Genomic DNA, 14184 nt, shown 5'->3' with positions numbered 1-14184 from the left:
GAATGGAAAGGGGAAGGCAGGAGAGAGTGAGGGACAAGAGATGGAAGGTGACATGGGGAAGACAAAGTGATGAAGATGACCTGCGGAGAGAGGCGGAGAAGAGATGAGGCAGCTAGTATGTTGTCTCTCTGGCGAGTGCTATAAAAACAAATGTATTTGCCTAGGTGTCAGTACAGCCAGGGCCAGCCCTAGAGTGCAGTGGAACAGCTCTAGTGTCATCAGCATTCTCTGCCGTGTCAAGCCTTTATACGCAAGGCAGTGTTAGATCACGCATATCACAGTGGAAGATGATACTAGAGATGTGGTGTGAACTAAAGGAATTGCCCACACACAGCCTATATTGCTTGTTCCACAGTTTACTGGGTCAGTGGTGTCTGTACAGTCTCCTCCAGCCATTTACAACACAGATTCCCCAGAAAGAAATGACCCGCACCTCTACTCTTTGCCCACTCCCAGTTCTTGTTTCTTACCTTGCACAATCAAATAAACCTGGGAAGTCCTGGGGTGATGCTGTGTCTGTACTGAGCATGTATAAGACCCCTCATCATAGACATCCACTTTCTGGATCCGGAGGCTGTATTCCAGAGGGGTTCGTTTTTCCAGTTCTACCCGAGGGTCCAGGGACCACTTGTCCTGTCCAGCAAAAATGATGCCAGAACGGTTTAACCAGGCCACTTTGGAGCTTCGGTCTTCTACATAACATCTGTTGAGGGTGAAAACAGAGATTGGGGTATCAGCTCAGACTCCACTTTGGCTCCTACCTTTTTCCAGCATTCCATGGGATTCTGCAACATGCTCCAAGCCTGCCAACATGCTCCAGGCCTGACATCATCAGCATCGACACCACTTATTACATCAGCCACATTACTAAAGTGCTTTACAAATATGAAATGATCAGGGCAGCCCGAAGGAGATGTGAGGAGGCATGAGTTGCCTGGGCCCTGCTATCTCTTTCCCTTCGTAGGGACTTTTCACACGCAAAGGGGCATTCTGAGGGCCTCTAGGGCTTGCATCCTGGCCTCCAGCTTCCCTTTGATCCTGTCAATGGTATACGGCAGACGGAGATGAAGATTGTTGAGCTCTCCTTCACATGCCCCCCTCCACCCTCCAATGACTGAGTATACAACAGACTCAATATTCCCAGCCCCCACCAGCCTGGGGATGGTGAGAGGTCAGAAATGAGAATTGGGTTTGTTGTGTAGAGAACAGCTGCTGCATCATGTGATCTACTTCCTCCATCCCCCAACTTTTTGCCCCTAGTGTTATGTTCCACCCACTCCCTCACACCGCCCTGATGGAAAGGCTTTGTGGAAAACTAGATGTCCCCTTCATGCAGCTATATATGCCATGGGTGTGTGCATGTGTGCTACACCAATGATAGAGAAAGCCTGCAGGGATGTCACTGTCACACACACCCTCCCCCGACAATTGCTGTGTGTCCTTATAATGCCACACGGCCGGTGAGAAAGTCATGGGAGAAGGGAAGGCAGGTGGGTATGGTACACAGAGGAGTGACAGTATTGGCTCACCACCTGTCATGGCCCTAGTCCCAGCTGCCAATAGCAGCAGGGGCTGCAGGCGGGAGAACGGATCGACAGCCCTTGCAGCTACATTACAGTGATTTAATTATTTTATAGATGGTAGAGGAGCCATCAGAGTCAAACCCAGCTTTAGCTGAGGCACTGGCTCTGTACAAATATCCATCTCAACCCTCTGAGCACTGACCATAGGAAAGAGACAGACGGAGGGCATGTACTGATGATCAGTCTCAGCTGGGACTGAACTCCCCTCTCTTTCCTCGCAGAGGTCCCTTCCAGGGTGGGGCTGAGCAGTGGTGATGGAACAATTTTTACAGGGGTGGTGCTAAAAGCCAGTGGTCCCCAAACTTTTTACCTTGCACCTCCCCTTACCCCGTCTGTGCCCCCCCCACTCCCCAGAGCTGGCTCCAGGATGGGGGCAGGACGCAGACAGGAGTAAGGGGGCTGAGGCTGAGACCACAGCAGGGGGTGGGAGTAGAGCCCCAGGTGCAGGTCTTACAGCCGGAACCCCTCATACAGGCCCAAGAACAGAGCCCTGAGTGCGGAGCCGGTGGCAGCTAGTACCCTCGGTGTGGGCCCAGGAACAGAGCCCCGAGCGCGGGTCCTGCAGCCAGGGACCCACATGCAGGTCCAGGACTGAGCTGCCACTTCAGCTTTTGAGAGGAAAAGTCCTCTTTCCAAAATCACCAGACAACTTGCATGTCAGAGGGAGCAGGTTTATAGCTGTAAGACACTTCCACTTTCCATATTCGTGGCAAATAAAGCTCTTAAAGCACAACAAATAGCGAAAGGACAGTCAAGGCCCCTCATCTAGACCCTGTATAAGTCATCTTGTAGGTTCCACTATCTCCGAATTTAACAGGAAACCTCTATGCACTAGTGCCCACCTCTCCCCGTTCCCCGCCACCACATTGCACAGGACAGTTCTCAGCACATTCTTTGTGCCACCCTCTGAGTCAGCCTGAATGACCCAGCCTGCATTGCAGGGTAGTAGGAGAAAGTTTGGCAGTGAGGAGATCACTGGCCAGGTTTGTTCAGATTTGCCTTGCAAGAGAAGCTACTATTCTCATAGTATTTCTTACTTGACCACAATAGCAGAGCTTCCCACAAGCATTTCCAATACCCCATGGCAAGCATATTTTGCTAACTCTGAGGGGAAACAAAATATGCAAAAGGCTAAACTGTGCCACATGTAACTTTCACAGGTTCCTTGATAGTATAGTGGTAGGGAATGGAGGCACCCTGACAGCTCAGGTCCGGGAACGGAGCCCCGAGTGCGCGTCTGGCGGCAGCCGGGACCCCGGATGCAGGGCTGGGACCCCGCACAAAAACTGGGGGGTGCTGCAGCACTCCCCACACCCCTAGTTCCCACGCCTATGAGGCTGACACACACATGGATAGAGCAGAGGGTGGACGCTTGCCCTCAAGCTACCCAGGCTGTGCCTGTTCTGTGGACATATAAAGGAGTTAAATCTCTGAGGCTGTTACACGACCCACCTCTCATGGCTCCACCCGCTGTCTGTGGGAATTCAAAGAGGCCAGCACTTCTCATCAGCACTATTCACACAAATGAAGAGAGAACAACAGAGGATGAAGATTGTTGCCGAACGATAAGACGAATATTTGACAGTAGGTTTTCAAACAGCCTCTTAGGAAGGGTCAGACATTTTCCAAGTTCCTACACTTGAATGCAGTTCATTCAGATTTTCCTGAGGTGGCCGTCCACAGTTATGTGACTCCACCCGTATACAGCACTCCTCTCTAGCAAACATGACCACAGAAGCTTTCTGAGTTGTTCTGGGGTCAGTTCTGGGCAATAGCAATGCCATGCTGTGTGGCGATACCACGGTGCTGGTCAAGCTAGGAGCTTGACTAACATTTGCCTGGAGGGTGCAGCCCAAAGACTCAGGCCTGTGTAACTGACTTCCAGCTAAGAGAGGCCAGTGAGGCTTCACTCGCCCAAGTCCAAGCTGGTTCTTCTGTCCAGATGCACATTTCCCCTGAGGCGAGTTTACATCTGGGATTGTTTTTGTTTTAAAATCTGCCTCTTCACTAAGAAAGAGGGCCGGGGAGAGGAATCATTCTGGGGTCATTTGCGTTTAGCAAAGTGGGCAGTGAATCAGGTGGCTTCGAGGCATGCAATATCAACGAATGGTGCCACCTCAGACTGCAATCCTGATGACAGGAGCAGAAAGCAACCCTCTGAGGAAGGCGCTGAGACTGAGAGCTGATAACACATCACACTATTGGTGACCTTCTGCCCATCTCTAATGCCTTCAACCCGAGCATCTCAAAATGCTGCACTCACATTCATGAAAGTTGCCCTTCCTATCCAGTGGTGCAATAAATCAGTATTATTACCACAGAGAGGCTAAGGGCCAGATTTGCCTAGTTCGGTGCCTAGAGCTGCAGATGGGCACCTAATGGGATTTTCAAAAGCACCTGTGTAGGTGAATGCTGACACTGAAGACAATGGGAGTTAGGTGCCTACGTCACTTAGGTGCTTTTGAAAATTCCTCTGTTCCTAGCTGAATCTTTAGGCACCACGGGTGCGATCCACAATGCAACGTAGGCACCTAAACTCCAGAGTTAGACACCTAACTCCCTGTGCATGGCACCACTGTGATTCATGAAACTCCCGCTTAGCTGCTGCTTAACCCTGTAGGCACCTAAACTTAATTAGAGCCTAACTTTGCACTGTTAAAATTCCCTGGGTGCCTAAGTTTTAGATCCTGGTACATACACACTGTTGCCTCCATCAGAACGATTCATGAACTGAAGGAAGATAGGCATTCAGCTGCCGAAATCGCACGCAGGCCTCAATCCCATAAACATGGTCAGAGGCTTAAATAGTCACTGGGCCAGGGAGTGAGAGAGAGAATGACTCTGTAGCCTGGCGACTGGGGCACCCACCCTCCAGTCACTCTTTTATTAATTATCCACAGGGAAACAGCTTCAACAGGAGAGAGTGAGGGAGCTCTACATTTGAATATCCCAGCGCTCTGAGAGGATTTGCACAAGGGTCTCCCACCTTTCTCCCCCTCTGGCAGAGAGGGGGGAATTAATCCTGGGTCCCCCACATCCCAGTTGTGTGCTCGACCCACTGAGATGCAAGTTATGAGGTGGGCATCAACACCACCACTGGCAGTTTTGTGTGGAGCAAGGCAGGCACCTAACTCATTCCTGCAAGAACCAGTTCAGGTGCTTAAGCCACCTGACTGCAGGCGGTTGGTTCCTATTCAGGGATCAATAGCAGAGATAGGTGCTCCTGCAACCTGAACCTATGTACCTATCCCCTTGAGAGGCATGGGACCTAGGACAAACTCTTCTAGTCGACATCTCCCATTGGCTAGCTTAGGTAGCTCCCCACCTAGCATGTTGCATTTTGTGGATTGTATTTTTAGGCTCTCCCGCCATTATATAAGGACCTAATGCACCTAACTCAGCATTGTGGATTACAGTGTGATTTTCTAGGTTCCTCCAAGTCCGGTGCCGTGACACTCAGCATCCAGCACCAAAATCCTTTTCCCAAAATCTGGCCCTCGGTGACTTCCACAGCATCGAACTGCAGATCAGTAGCCAAACCAGGACTAAAACCCGAGTCTCCTAACTTCCAGGGTTAAGCTTTAACCATGAGGCCATCCTTGCTCCCCTAATGCCTCTTAACTTCTTCACTCATGTAGGATGTTCACCGCTACCCCAATGTTTAGCTTTATCTGCCAAGGCTTGCTACCACTGGAATGACATGTATACTACCCTTTAATTGCCACAGCAGCCATTCCACCACAAGGTGACACTCCAGCTTAGTGACAGAAGACTGAGCAGTGGTGAGGGAGGAGTGAGTATGTTCCACAAATCCATTCCAGGGGAGTACATACTTGGTCCCAGGTGAGCACAGAATGCACCGTGGCTTTTGCATGTCACTGAAGACAAACGTCTTCAGCCAAGCAAGGGCAGCTAGACAGCTAGGTCCAGCCATGTGTTAAGGAAGAACAGAACAAACTTGCCAGCTGCCATAAGAAGTGCTGCCCCTGGGAAATTAAAATGTGTATGTCACAGCATATCCTGCACTGCTGACACCCAGGGGTCAGATCATCAGTAGAGCACAGTGGTCAAGGCAGGTCACTTGCTAGGTTCTAATAACCTTGCTGGCTCCCCTGTAATGGACGGTGCCAACAAAATAAAAACAAAATAAAAAAAAAAGAGAGAGAAATTGGATGAGTAAGTGAAATGGATTTGAGCTACTCTCTCTGGAGTACCTGTTCCTCTAAAACTGTCAAAGAAAATCCATGTACCAATGTGGAAATTCCAAGTCCTGGTTCTCTCTGAACATATATCAAAGTAGGTTAGGTATCTTGGTGCATGTATACACGTACACACATGTACCTATCTATCTGCCATATGGATCATCCAACCTTATTGAGTACACATTAATAAGGATTATGTGTTGATTCTCAGAGTGTCAGAAGTGTTAATTCAATACCAATAGAATATTAACTGACATATTAACTAATATTTGAACAGCAATTGCTGTGTGGCATCCATTAGATATTAAATGACTGTTAATGTCTGATAATCAGTGGGCATTATCACAATTACAATTGAAGGTTTCTGATTAGATTTATTGAAAACATTATTGTTCCCTTAAATTAACACATACTGATTGTGATGTTACACCCCATAGTCTTCATAGAAATATTGTTATAAAATGAATATGGCATAACTAAGATATAATTTATGCTAGATGGGTCAAGTGAGGTATCATTGGAAAGGTTATGATTTGCTGAATGTGATTATCCAATTTGTATGCACGTATCATTTCTGTATCTGAAGTTAGGAATATTGACTATGTAACAATTACAACTGTGTGTGTACTTGGGGGAATGCTCACCACAGTAGGCAATCAGCCTCAATGGGCCACTTAAGAAGGACAATAGAACTTTATCTCCCACCTTCCTGAGAAGCTTCCTGGGATGTTGCTTTGACATGCAGGATCATGTGATGATGTCACCTGGTACAGAGTTCCACCTTGGACACGACTGGTATTTTCCCACTAGAAACAAAGGATTCCCGCCTTATGTAAATCCTAATTAAGGCTGGGAAGGGAGTCAATCAGGGCTCTTCTCCATTGCCTCCCTGCCCAAAAAGGAAAACTGCTGAAAGCACCTGAAGCAACACAGGAACTAATGGGGGGCAGGGAGCGGGGGCAGGAAGGAAAGAGCTGTGCATATCTCCCTCCACTTTGAGGGAGGGGGCGATTTTTATGAGCTTACGCTATATAGATCTCTATACGGCACGAGACAATATAATTTTGGGTTTACCCTCCAGAGGCTGTGTACACAGGAGAGCTGGGCATTCCCCTAGTTGAGCCCTCCTACACAGAGCTGATAACAGACTCTGTGTGATTCTACAGCTGGGTTGTCCCTACCTGTGCGTGTGCTGGACAGGGGCTTGAGAGCCTGACATTGCAGCACAGAGTGCGGAGGACCCAGGCTGGTGGGACAGGTGGGCTCAGTGGGACCCCAGCACATCCGGTGGCACCCCAGAGAGGGGGTCCAATCCGTCACACTGATTATTTGCAATACTTCCTTTTTGGTTTTTCTTTCCCAAAATGTTCTTGGGTGGGCAGCCTTGGAAAATGAATCCTCTACACAACACCAGAGCACACGTCAGTAATGACCTGTAACTAGCCATGGGCCTGTAAAGTTGGACTGCAACTGGCCCATTCAATCCTTGGCCACTGCTCATGCTGCCAACAAGAAGGCCAATCAATACTGGTGGTGGTTCCTTGGAAACTGTTTCTTCCCTATCACTATGTAGGCAATCACAGAGCCATTAAATGGCAATGACTTTTGTTTACTATCAACCTTAGATCAAATTTAAACCAAAGACCTAGAAGAGAATGTCTCTATATCCTACAACCAATCGCCCTAAGCCACCCAGACCACATAAAAGCAAATTCACTGGAGGCTGACAGGCATATAATAAGATACTTAGCTATTGGATCAATTTTTAACCTGCCACAGATGTAATTTCAGTACTTCAGGGTATTTAATATCCATGCAGTAACTAGCCTAGTGATTAGAGAAATGGAGCAGGAGTTAGATCTTTACAGGTTACACAGATATTCCTTTTCCACTCTGTGCCTCAGTTTCCCATTTGTAAAATGGGGAGAATGACTTCCTAGGAAGTGGCAATGTATTCATTAGTGTTTGTTAAGTGCTTTGAGACCTTCAGTTAGGACTGTCATCTATACAGTAAGTGCAGAATGTTATCATCTAAGTTAAATGCCTGCAGGAAGGGTATTTAGGGAAACTGTATTGAACGTGCCACTGTATGTGGTAAACACAGTGTATTTCTAATGCTACATCTTGCTCACACTCATCTAAGACAGAAGGCCTGAATGCCACCCACCTGATGAGGATGTGCTCATTAGTTATTTACTTCGGATATTTATCTGCACCGTCTGTACCAGTTCCATAATATGGTGCTCATTAGGAAAGCAAAATTTGTAATTAACACTCACTAGATGAAGGTCCCCATATTTCAGGATCTGTTGCTCGGGGTGGGGGGGGGGATGTCACAATGTCCTATCATGACTGTTACTGAATCTCCAGGTGATGAAGTTACATCACCACACCAGTATGCTCCAGCCCAAATCACATGGCCATCCCAGCATAACCCAGCCAAGTGCTCAAGAGGGCAGCACAAGACCCTGAATAAACTGAACAAAATAGACCACAGCATGCCCCTGTCCGAAACAATTCATGAGTTCACCATGCCTCTGCTTGAATTACATCTGAATTACGCACAAGAATGATGTGGGACAGTCCCTTGAAAATCTAGACTGTTCCATCAAATGAGAGCAGCTTTTCAATCCCAAGTCAGTTTATTTCTTACTTTGCTTCCTGTTTGAGCACTTTCATTTCTGGGGTCCCCACAAAACTGGGTCTTTTGTTTCCTTCTGTGGCTCCCTGGTGCTCACCCATTTCTATTTCATCTTATTGCTTCTGGTTTTCAGCACCAGCAAGGCAAGCGGAGTGTGTGTGTGTGTGTGTGTGTAATTTTTGCAGCACGCAGAGGAGAGAAAGTGTTTGAGAACCCCTGTATCCCAAATCCCAGCTGGATTTGGAATTAATTCTGTGTCAGCAGCTGCTCTTCCTCCCTCCCCAACTCATCTATGTAATTAACAGAACGGGCAAACCAGAGGTGATTTTGCAAGCCTCCCTCAATCAGAGTTTGATTTAGACCCAGCATAAGGGTGGGGTTCAGAACGGACTCCCATTTTATCTGAACCTCTCAATGTTTTAGGCATTCCAGTCTGGGCCTTCCTCTAATTATGAAAGGAAATGTGAGCCTTAAAAGATCTCACAAGGGTGTGTGACGCTGCTGTGTCCTCACACTGGCAGACACAGTCCCCTCCCCTGCTGAACGGAGCATAAGGGTCTGATCAGAAGCTGATGGATCCCTGGGGTCTAGCTATGAATCACTGGGAGTCTCCTCAGATGGTGAATTATAATCACATAGGTTGCATTCCCTTCCCCCAACCCTTCTCCTCACTCCAGCCCTATCATTTTCCCTCAGTGTTTCTCCACTCTGCCTCTCCTCCCGTAGCGATGACTGCATGCAGTGTATTCATTTCCCAGCATGTTGTTGAAACACTTGTAGCAGTTTATGTTCTTTCTGTCGCTCCCACAACTCTTGTCCCCAGATCCCGCTCCCCACCCTCCAGCAAACAGACGGGCGTGCTGTCGAGAAGTGTTATTTGGATGGAAACCAGTGACAGGCTATCAAAACCCAATTCATCATCAGCCACAGAGAGAACAGCAGTAAAGCACTCGCCTCCTATTTCCTGGAAGATGGCCATAGCAGAGCTGGGAAGCCGGGCAGGGTGGGGCAGGGCTCTGAGGTGGCACCGAGCATTCTCTCTCTCAGAGGCTTGGCTGGCTGGTTCTTGCTCACATGCGTAGGGTCTAACCGACCCCCACCCTATGTGGAGACAGGAGGAATTTCCCCCCACACTGGATTGGCAGGGTGTGGGTAGGGGTCACTTGCCAGGATTGTCTGGGTATATCTCACGTAATCATTTGCCTGTGCGGGGCTTGAACACTGGTGTACCTCAGTCCCTCCAATTCTCTGCCCATGGCACAGAATAATCTAGTCTTCTGTGGGCTGTAACGCTTCGGTCTAATTGTTGGGTTTAGAGGTGGGGGCTAGGTGGTGTTGGTGGCCTGTGATATACAGGAGGTCAGACAAGATGGTCTGGGTATTCCCTTTTGGCCTTAAACTTTATGACTGTGGGGTGGGCAAGGTGGAGCCATTTTGGGGACTGTATCTGTGAGTACTTCCTCTCCTGTATATGAACAGTGAGGCTAAGCAATTGTGGGTTAAGACCAGAGGTTCTCAAACTGTGGTCCGTGGACCACCAGTGGTCCGCAAGCTCCAATCAGGTGGTCCGCGGATAGTTCCCTCTAAGGTTTGCGCCTGGGTGGCCGCACACAAAAGAATGAAGGGCACCCACCTAATTAGTGGAGCTGCGCAGGTGTGGCTCCACTAATTAGGTGCCTGGATCCTGGAGAAGACGCACATGTAAGGTGAGATGGTGGCCTTGGGGGGAATAGGGGGTAGGTGGGAGGGGGAAGTGGGGTGAGAAGAGGGGGTGGGGGGAATTTGGGACGTGCAGGGCTGCGGCGGCCAGAGAAAGAGGCGACTTATCCCCAGCTCCACAGCTGCTGGGGAGAGACCCCCCTCCTTCCCAGCCCCAAATCGGGGGCTGCCACGGCGGCGGAGAGAGGGTACATCCATTGCATTAGAAAGGTAAGACTACTGATATTAAAATATGAGTTGTGTGCTTTTATTTGTAGAACAAAAAATCGTTAATTATTATGAAGGTTTTTTTTATAGAGCCCTTTTATCCAAAGCACTTGACAATAGTTAGCTAACGGTACAAACAACCTTTGGAAAAATCATTAAGTGGGCCACCAAGACCCTCAGTAATTTTCAAGTGGTCTACAAAAAAAAAAGTTTGAGAACCACTGGTTTAGATTATGAAGAGGGTGGCTGAAGCACTTTTTTCTACTGCCTGTAGGGGCCACTATTCCGCATAAATTTATAGGGTTTTTTGGAGAGGGCAGAGGGTACACGTCCCACAACAATGGAGGATAAGAAAGGAATCTTTGTAGGTGACTGGCTGAGTTTCTATTGAAATGATTATTTGATGCTGCTGGGATTTTTATTGTATGACCAGTGATGTGGTAGGACGTCTGGAGCTTTGAATAAGGTCCTTTCATTATTTTAAATCTAAATAAATAAAATAAATGAGCTCCAACCGGCCAAATCCTGCAAATTCTTACATTGGCAAAACTCTCACTGACTTCAAATGGAGTTTTGCCTGTGTCAAGACTGCAGGACTGGGACCTGTGTGTTTAAATGAAATACACTGTGTTGGTTTACCATGAAACCACAGCTCTTGCTTCAGTTGTAAGAAAAATTCTGGTGGCCTTAGCTGACATTTTCCATCCACTGATCTCAACATGCTTTGTAGAGATAGGTCAGTGTTACTCACACTTACCATGCTCCCCATTACTCCATTAACCCGTTGCTTACCCCGTTATAACACTATATCTGTGGAACACAACAAAACTCAGCTCCTTGCAGAAAATAAATAGGGGCAGAAGGTAAAATTAAACATTTCAAATCCAGCCTACTGCATTCTTATATCAGAAATGCCATCTGCCTTCTTTGGACAGCATCAAAGCCTGCCGTGGCTGAAATGTCCACACAAAGCTTGCTTTCTCATAAGACTCGTGCTCCTGCAAGCAGTGAGGAGCTTTCTGTAATCATGTGCCTCTGCAGGATTTAGCTAACAACTTCCCCTGCTGCCCTCTACCCCAGTAACATGGCAAGACAGAAAAGAAAATGGAATCAAATGGTATTTATTCAATGCAAAACAACACCGACTCCTGGTCACGTGCACCGAATAGGCCAGATAAATTCTCAGGTGTGTTGCAAAGTGTGATCCTGGACGGACAGTGTGGTTGTTAGATACAATAGTGCCAGAGGCCCTGTGAAGAAAACCCCAGAGCACATCACACTAAGGGTACATCTACACTACAGGGGGGAGTCGATTTAAGATACGCAAATTCAGCTACGTGAATAGCGTAGCTGAATTCGACGTATCGCAGCCGACTTATCCCGCTGTGAGGACGGCGGCAAAATCGACTTCTGCGGCTTTCTGTCGACGGCGCTTACTCCCACCTCCTCTGGTGGAGTAAGAGCGCCGATTCGGGGGTCGATTGTCGCGTCCCGACGGGACGCGATAAATCGATCCCCGAGAGGTCGATTTCTACCCGCCGATTCAGGCGGGTAGTGTAGACCTAGCCTAAGTTTGTTCTGTCTTGTCTTCCCGCTCTGCTCAGCCCTTCCCTGCCTGGTAAGCATTAGGGTGACCAGATGTCCTGATTTTATAGGGACAGTCCAGATATTTGGGTTTTTTTCTTATATAGGCACCTATTACCCCTCCCTTCCTTTCCCCCGCCCCCCGTCCCGATTTTTCACATTTGCTATCTGGTCACCCTAGTATAATCATGGACTCAAGTACAGCAACAGTTAACAGAGAAGAGTGGCAAGAATGTACCACCTTAGTTTGCATTCACCCTTGTTTTTTATTCCATTATATACTCATGAAGAGAGAGCTGTGAAGATGCTGCATAACATTCTAGTCCTAACATCTCCCAGCAGAAGGTGCTGTAGGGAATGCTCAGACTGTAGCAGGTTGGTTGTAGGAAACGCATAGTTACTCCAGCCCCAGTCTCTGCCAGGAGGAGTCACTGTAAGGAATGGGGTAAGAGCACTGGCTGATGGAAAGCTCACAGCTACTCCGGTCCCAGTCCCTCCCAGCAGGAGGTAGGTGTCAAAGAGATTAATGCAGAATTGCTGGCTATGAGCAATTTGCAGTTACTGTAATACCAGACTTGCCCAGCAGAAGGTGCTGCACGCAGTTGAAGCTGAATACACCCTCATTAAGACACAGCCTTTTTAAGGGGCCGGGGTATCCTATCACTGACACTGTCATTAACTGTCATCAAGACCTTGAATCAGCAAAGCACTTAAGCATGTGCTTAACTTACACTCTAATTTAACCTTTAACTTAAAAGTTAAGCACTTTGCTGAATCAGGGCTTAAGTGCAGTTCCAAGCTCTCTTTACCACCAGGCAATTACAGTCACTTGGGGATTTTATTATTAATTATTCTTCTGTTGATTTAGAAAGTTTGCATTTAAACATGGCCCTGCCCTGGGAAGCTGGCAGAAGTGGAAAGAAGTAGAATCCATCCAGCACTCACGTTCTATTGGGTACTATTATTTTGTCTCTTTGCTCTCAGACCTGCCTGTTGCTTCCTAGGGCTCTTCTCACTTTTGTTATGATTGTGGGCAACTCCCTTGTAATGGGATTCCGCAGGGCTGATAGGCTCTTCGGAGTCTTGTTCATTTCATTTAGTGTAACTCCGCTTCTTTTTAGCTAAAGTGATAATAATAATAATGATCAGTGAACAGTGTTTCCAACTCTCATGCTTTAGTCATGAGTCTCATGATAATTATGGTTTTCCTTAAAACCCCAGCTCCTGGAGTCAAGTGAGTATGTGATGATTTCAGCCTTCATTCTTAAAGAAAAAGTAAGTTTCTGTCTCTCATGGCTGTTGAGAAAGCTTTCAAATGTGACCGCAGTGCACCCTGAAGACTCAAAAAGCAGAAGGAAAATTAAAAGAACACCCAATCTATTATTTTTACATAATCTCGAGATTTTAAAGACAATCTCATGATTTTTGGTGAACCTGACTCATGATTTTTGAGCATTTGGGTTTGGCAAGACTGAGTGAATGTGGCTGCCAGTGTTGTGCTGTCTTTATTCTAGGAACCGACCAGTAGCCTGGCACATGTGATACACACTGATAGTAACATGCCGGGGAATTCAGTTCTCCAGCCAGAAGTCAGTGCTCTGTAAAACATCACCCCAGTGCCTCTCACTGACAGAGCCAGACCTGGTCTACACACAGAGTTTGTTCCAGTATAACTATTTTGGTTAGGGGTGTGATTTCTTTACCAAAGAATAGTTACACCACCCCAACCCCTAGTGTGGATGCAGTTGTATCAGCATGAAGATACAGATTATTACCCTTCCTGTATGAGAACTACTATCCCGGTATAACTGCCTTTATACCAATATAACTGGGCCTGCACCAAGGGTTGTACTGCTTTCACCATACTGGTATAGTTAAAGTGGTACAACTTTTGTGTGTAGATCAGATTTCAGACCAGGGCCTATCTGAGTGATCCTGGATTTGCATAGGCAGGATCTCTTCCCCTAAACCCACCAGACAGAGGAAAGGCAGTGAAATCCCATCAGCCTCCTCACGACACCCCATTCAGGGAACAGAGCCTCTGTTCTGTTCTCCTTTGTGATACAGCATGTACCCCTGCTGCCACAGCCTGAGTCACTATCTCTGTGGCTCCACCGGATGGACTGCTGCTACCTTGCGTAATCTCAACCTGGCTGTTGTTTACAGAGCTGCCAAGTGCCTTGATAGCTTGAGTCAGGATCTTGCTCACAGAAGAGGCAGGAAGCAAGAACGATGAGCTCTCTGTGGA

The 14184-nt window shown here is 47.5% G+C and overlaps 1 protein-coding gene across 2 annotated transcripts in view; it reads right to left on the bottom strand.

The window, feature by feature from the left end:
• The window catches only part of LSAMP (limbic system associated membrane protein), a 442951-nt gene that overhangs the window by 247555 nt on the left and 181212 nt on the right, over nt 1-14184 (bottom strand). For both annotated transcript variants that reach the window (XM_054043629.1, XM_054043636.1), the window contains exon 2: nt 471-703. In XM_054043629.1, coding sequence (XP_053899604.1) covers nt 471-703 — 233 coding nt within the window. The remainder of the gene's footprint in view (nt 1-470; nt 704-14184) is intronic.

The sequence above is a fragment of the Malaclemys terrapin genome, chromosome 1 (genome assembly GCF_027887155.1).
Source record: "Malaclemys terrapin pileata isolate rMalTer1 chromosome 1, rMalTer1.hap1, whole genome shotgun sequence".
NCBI lineage: Eukaryota > Metazoa > Chordata > Testudines > Emydidae > Malaclemys > Malaclemys terrapin.
This window is presented reverse-complemented; position numbering and strand designations above follow the sequence as displayed.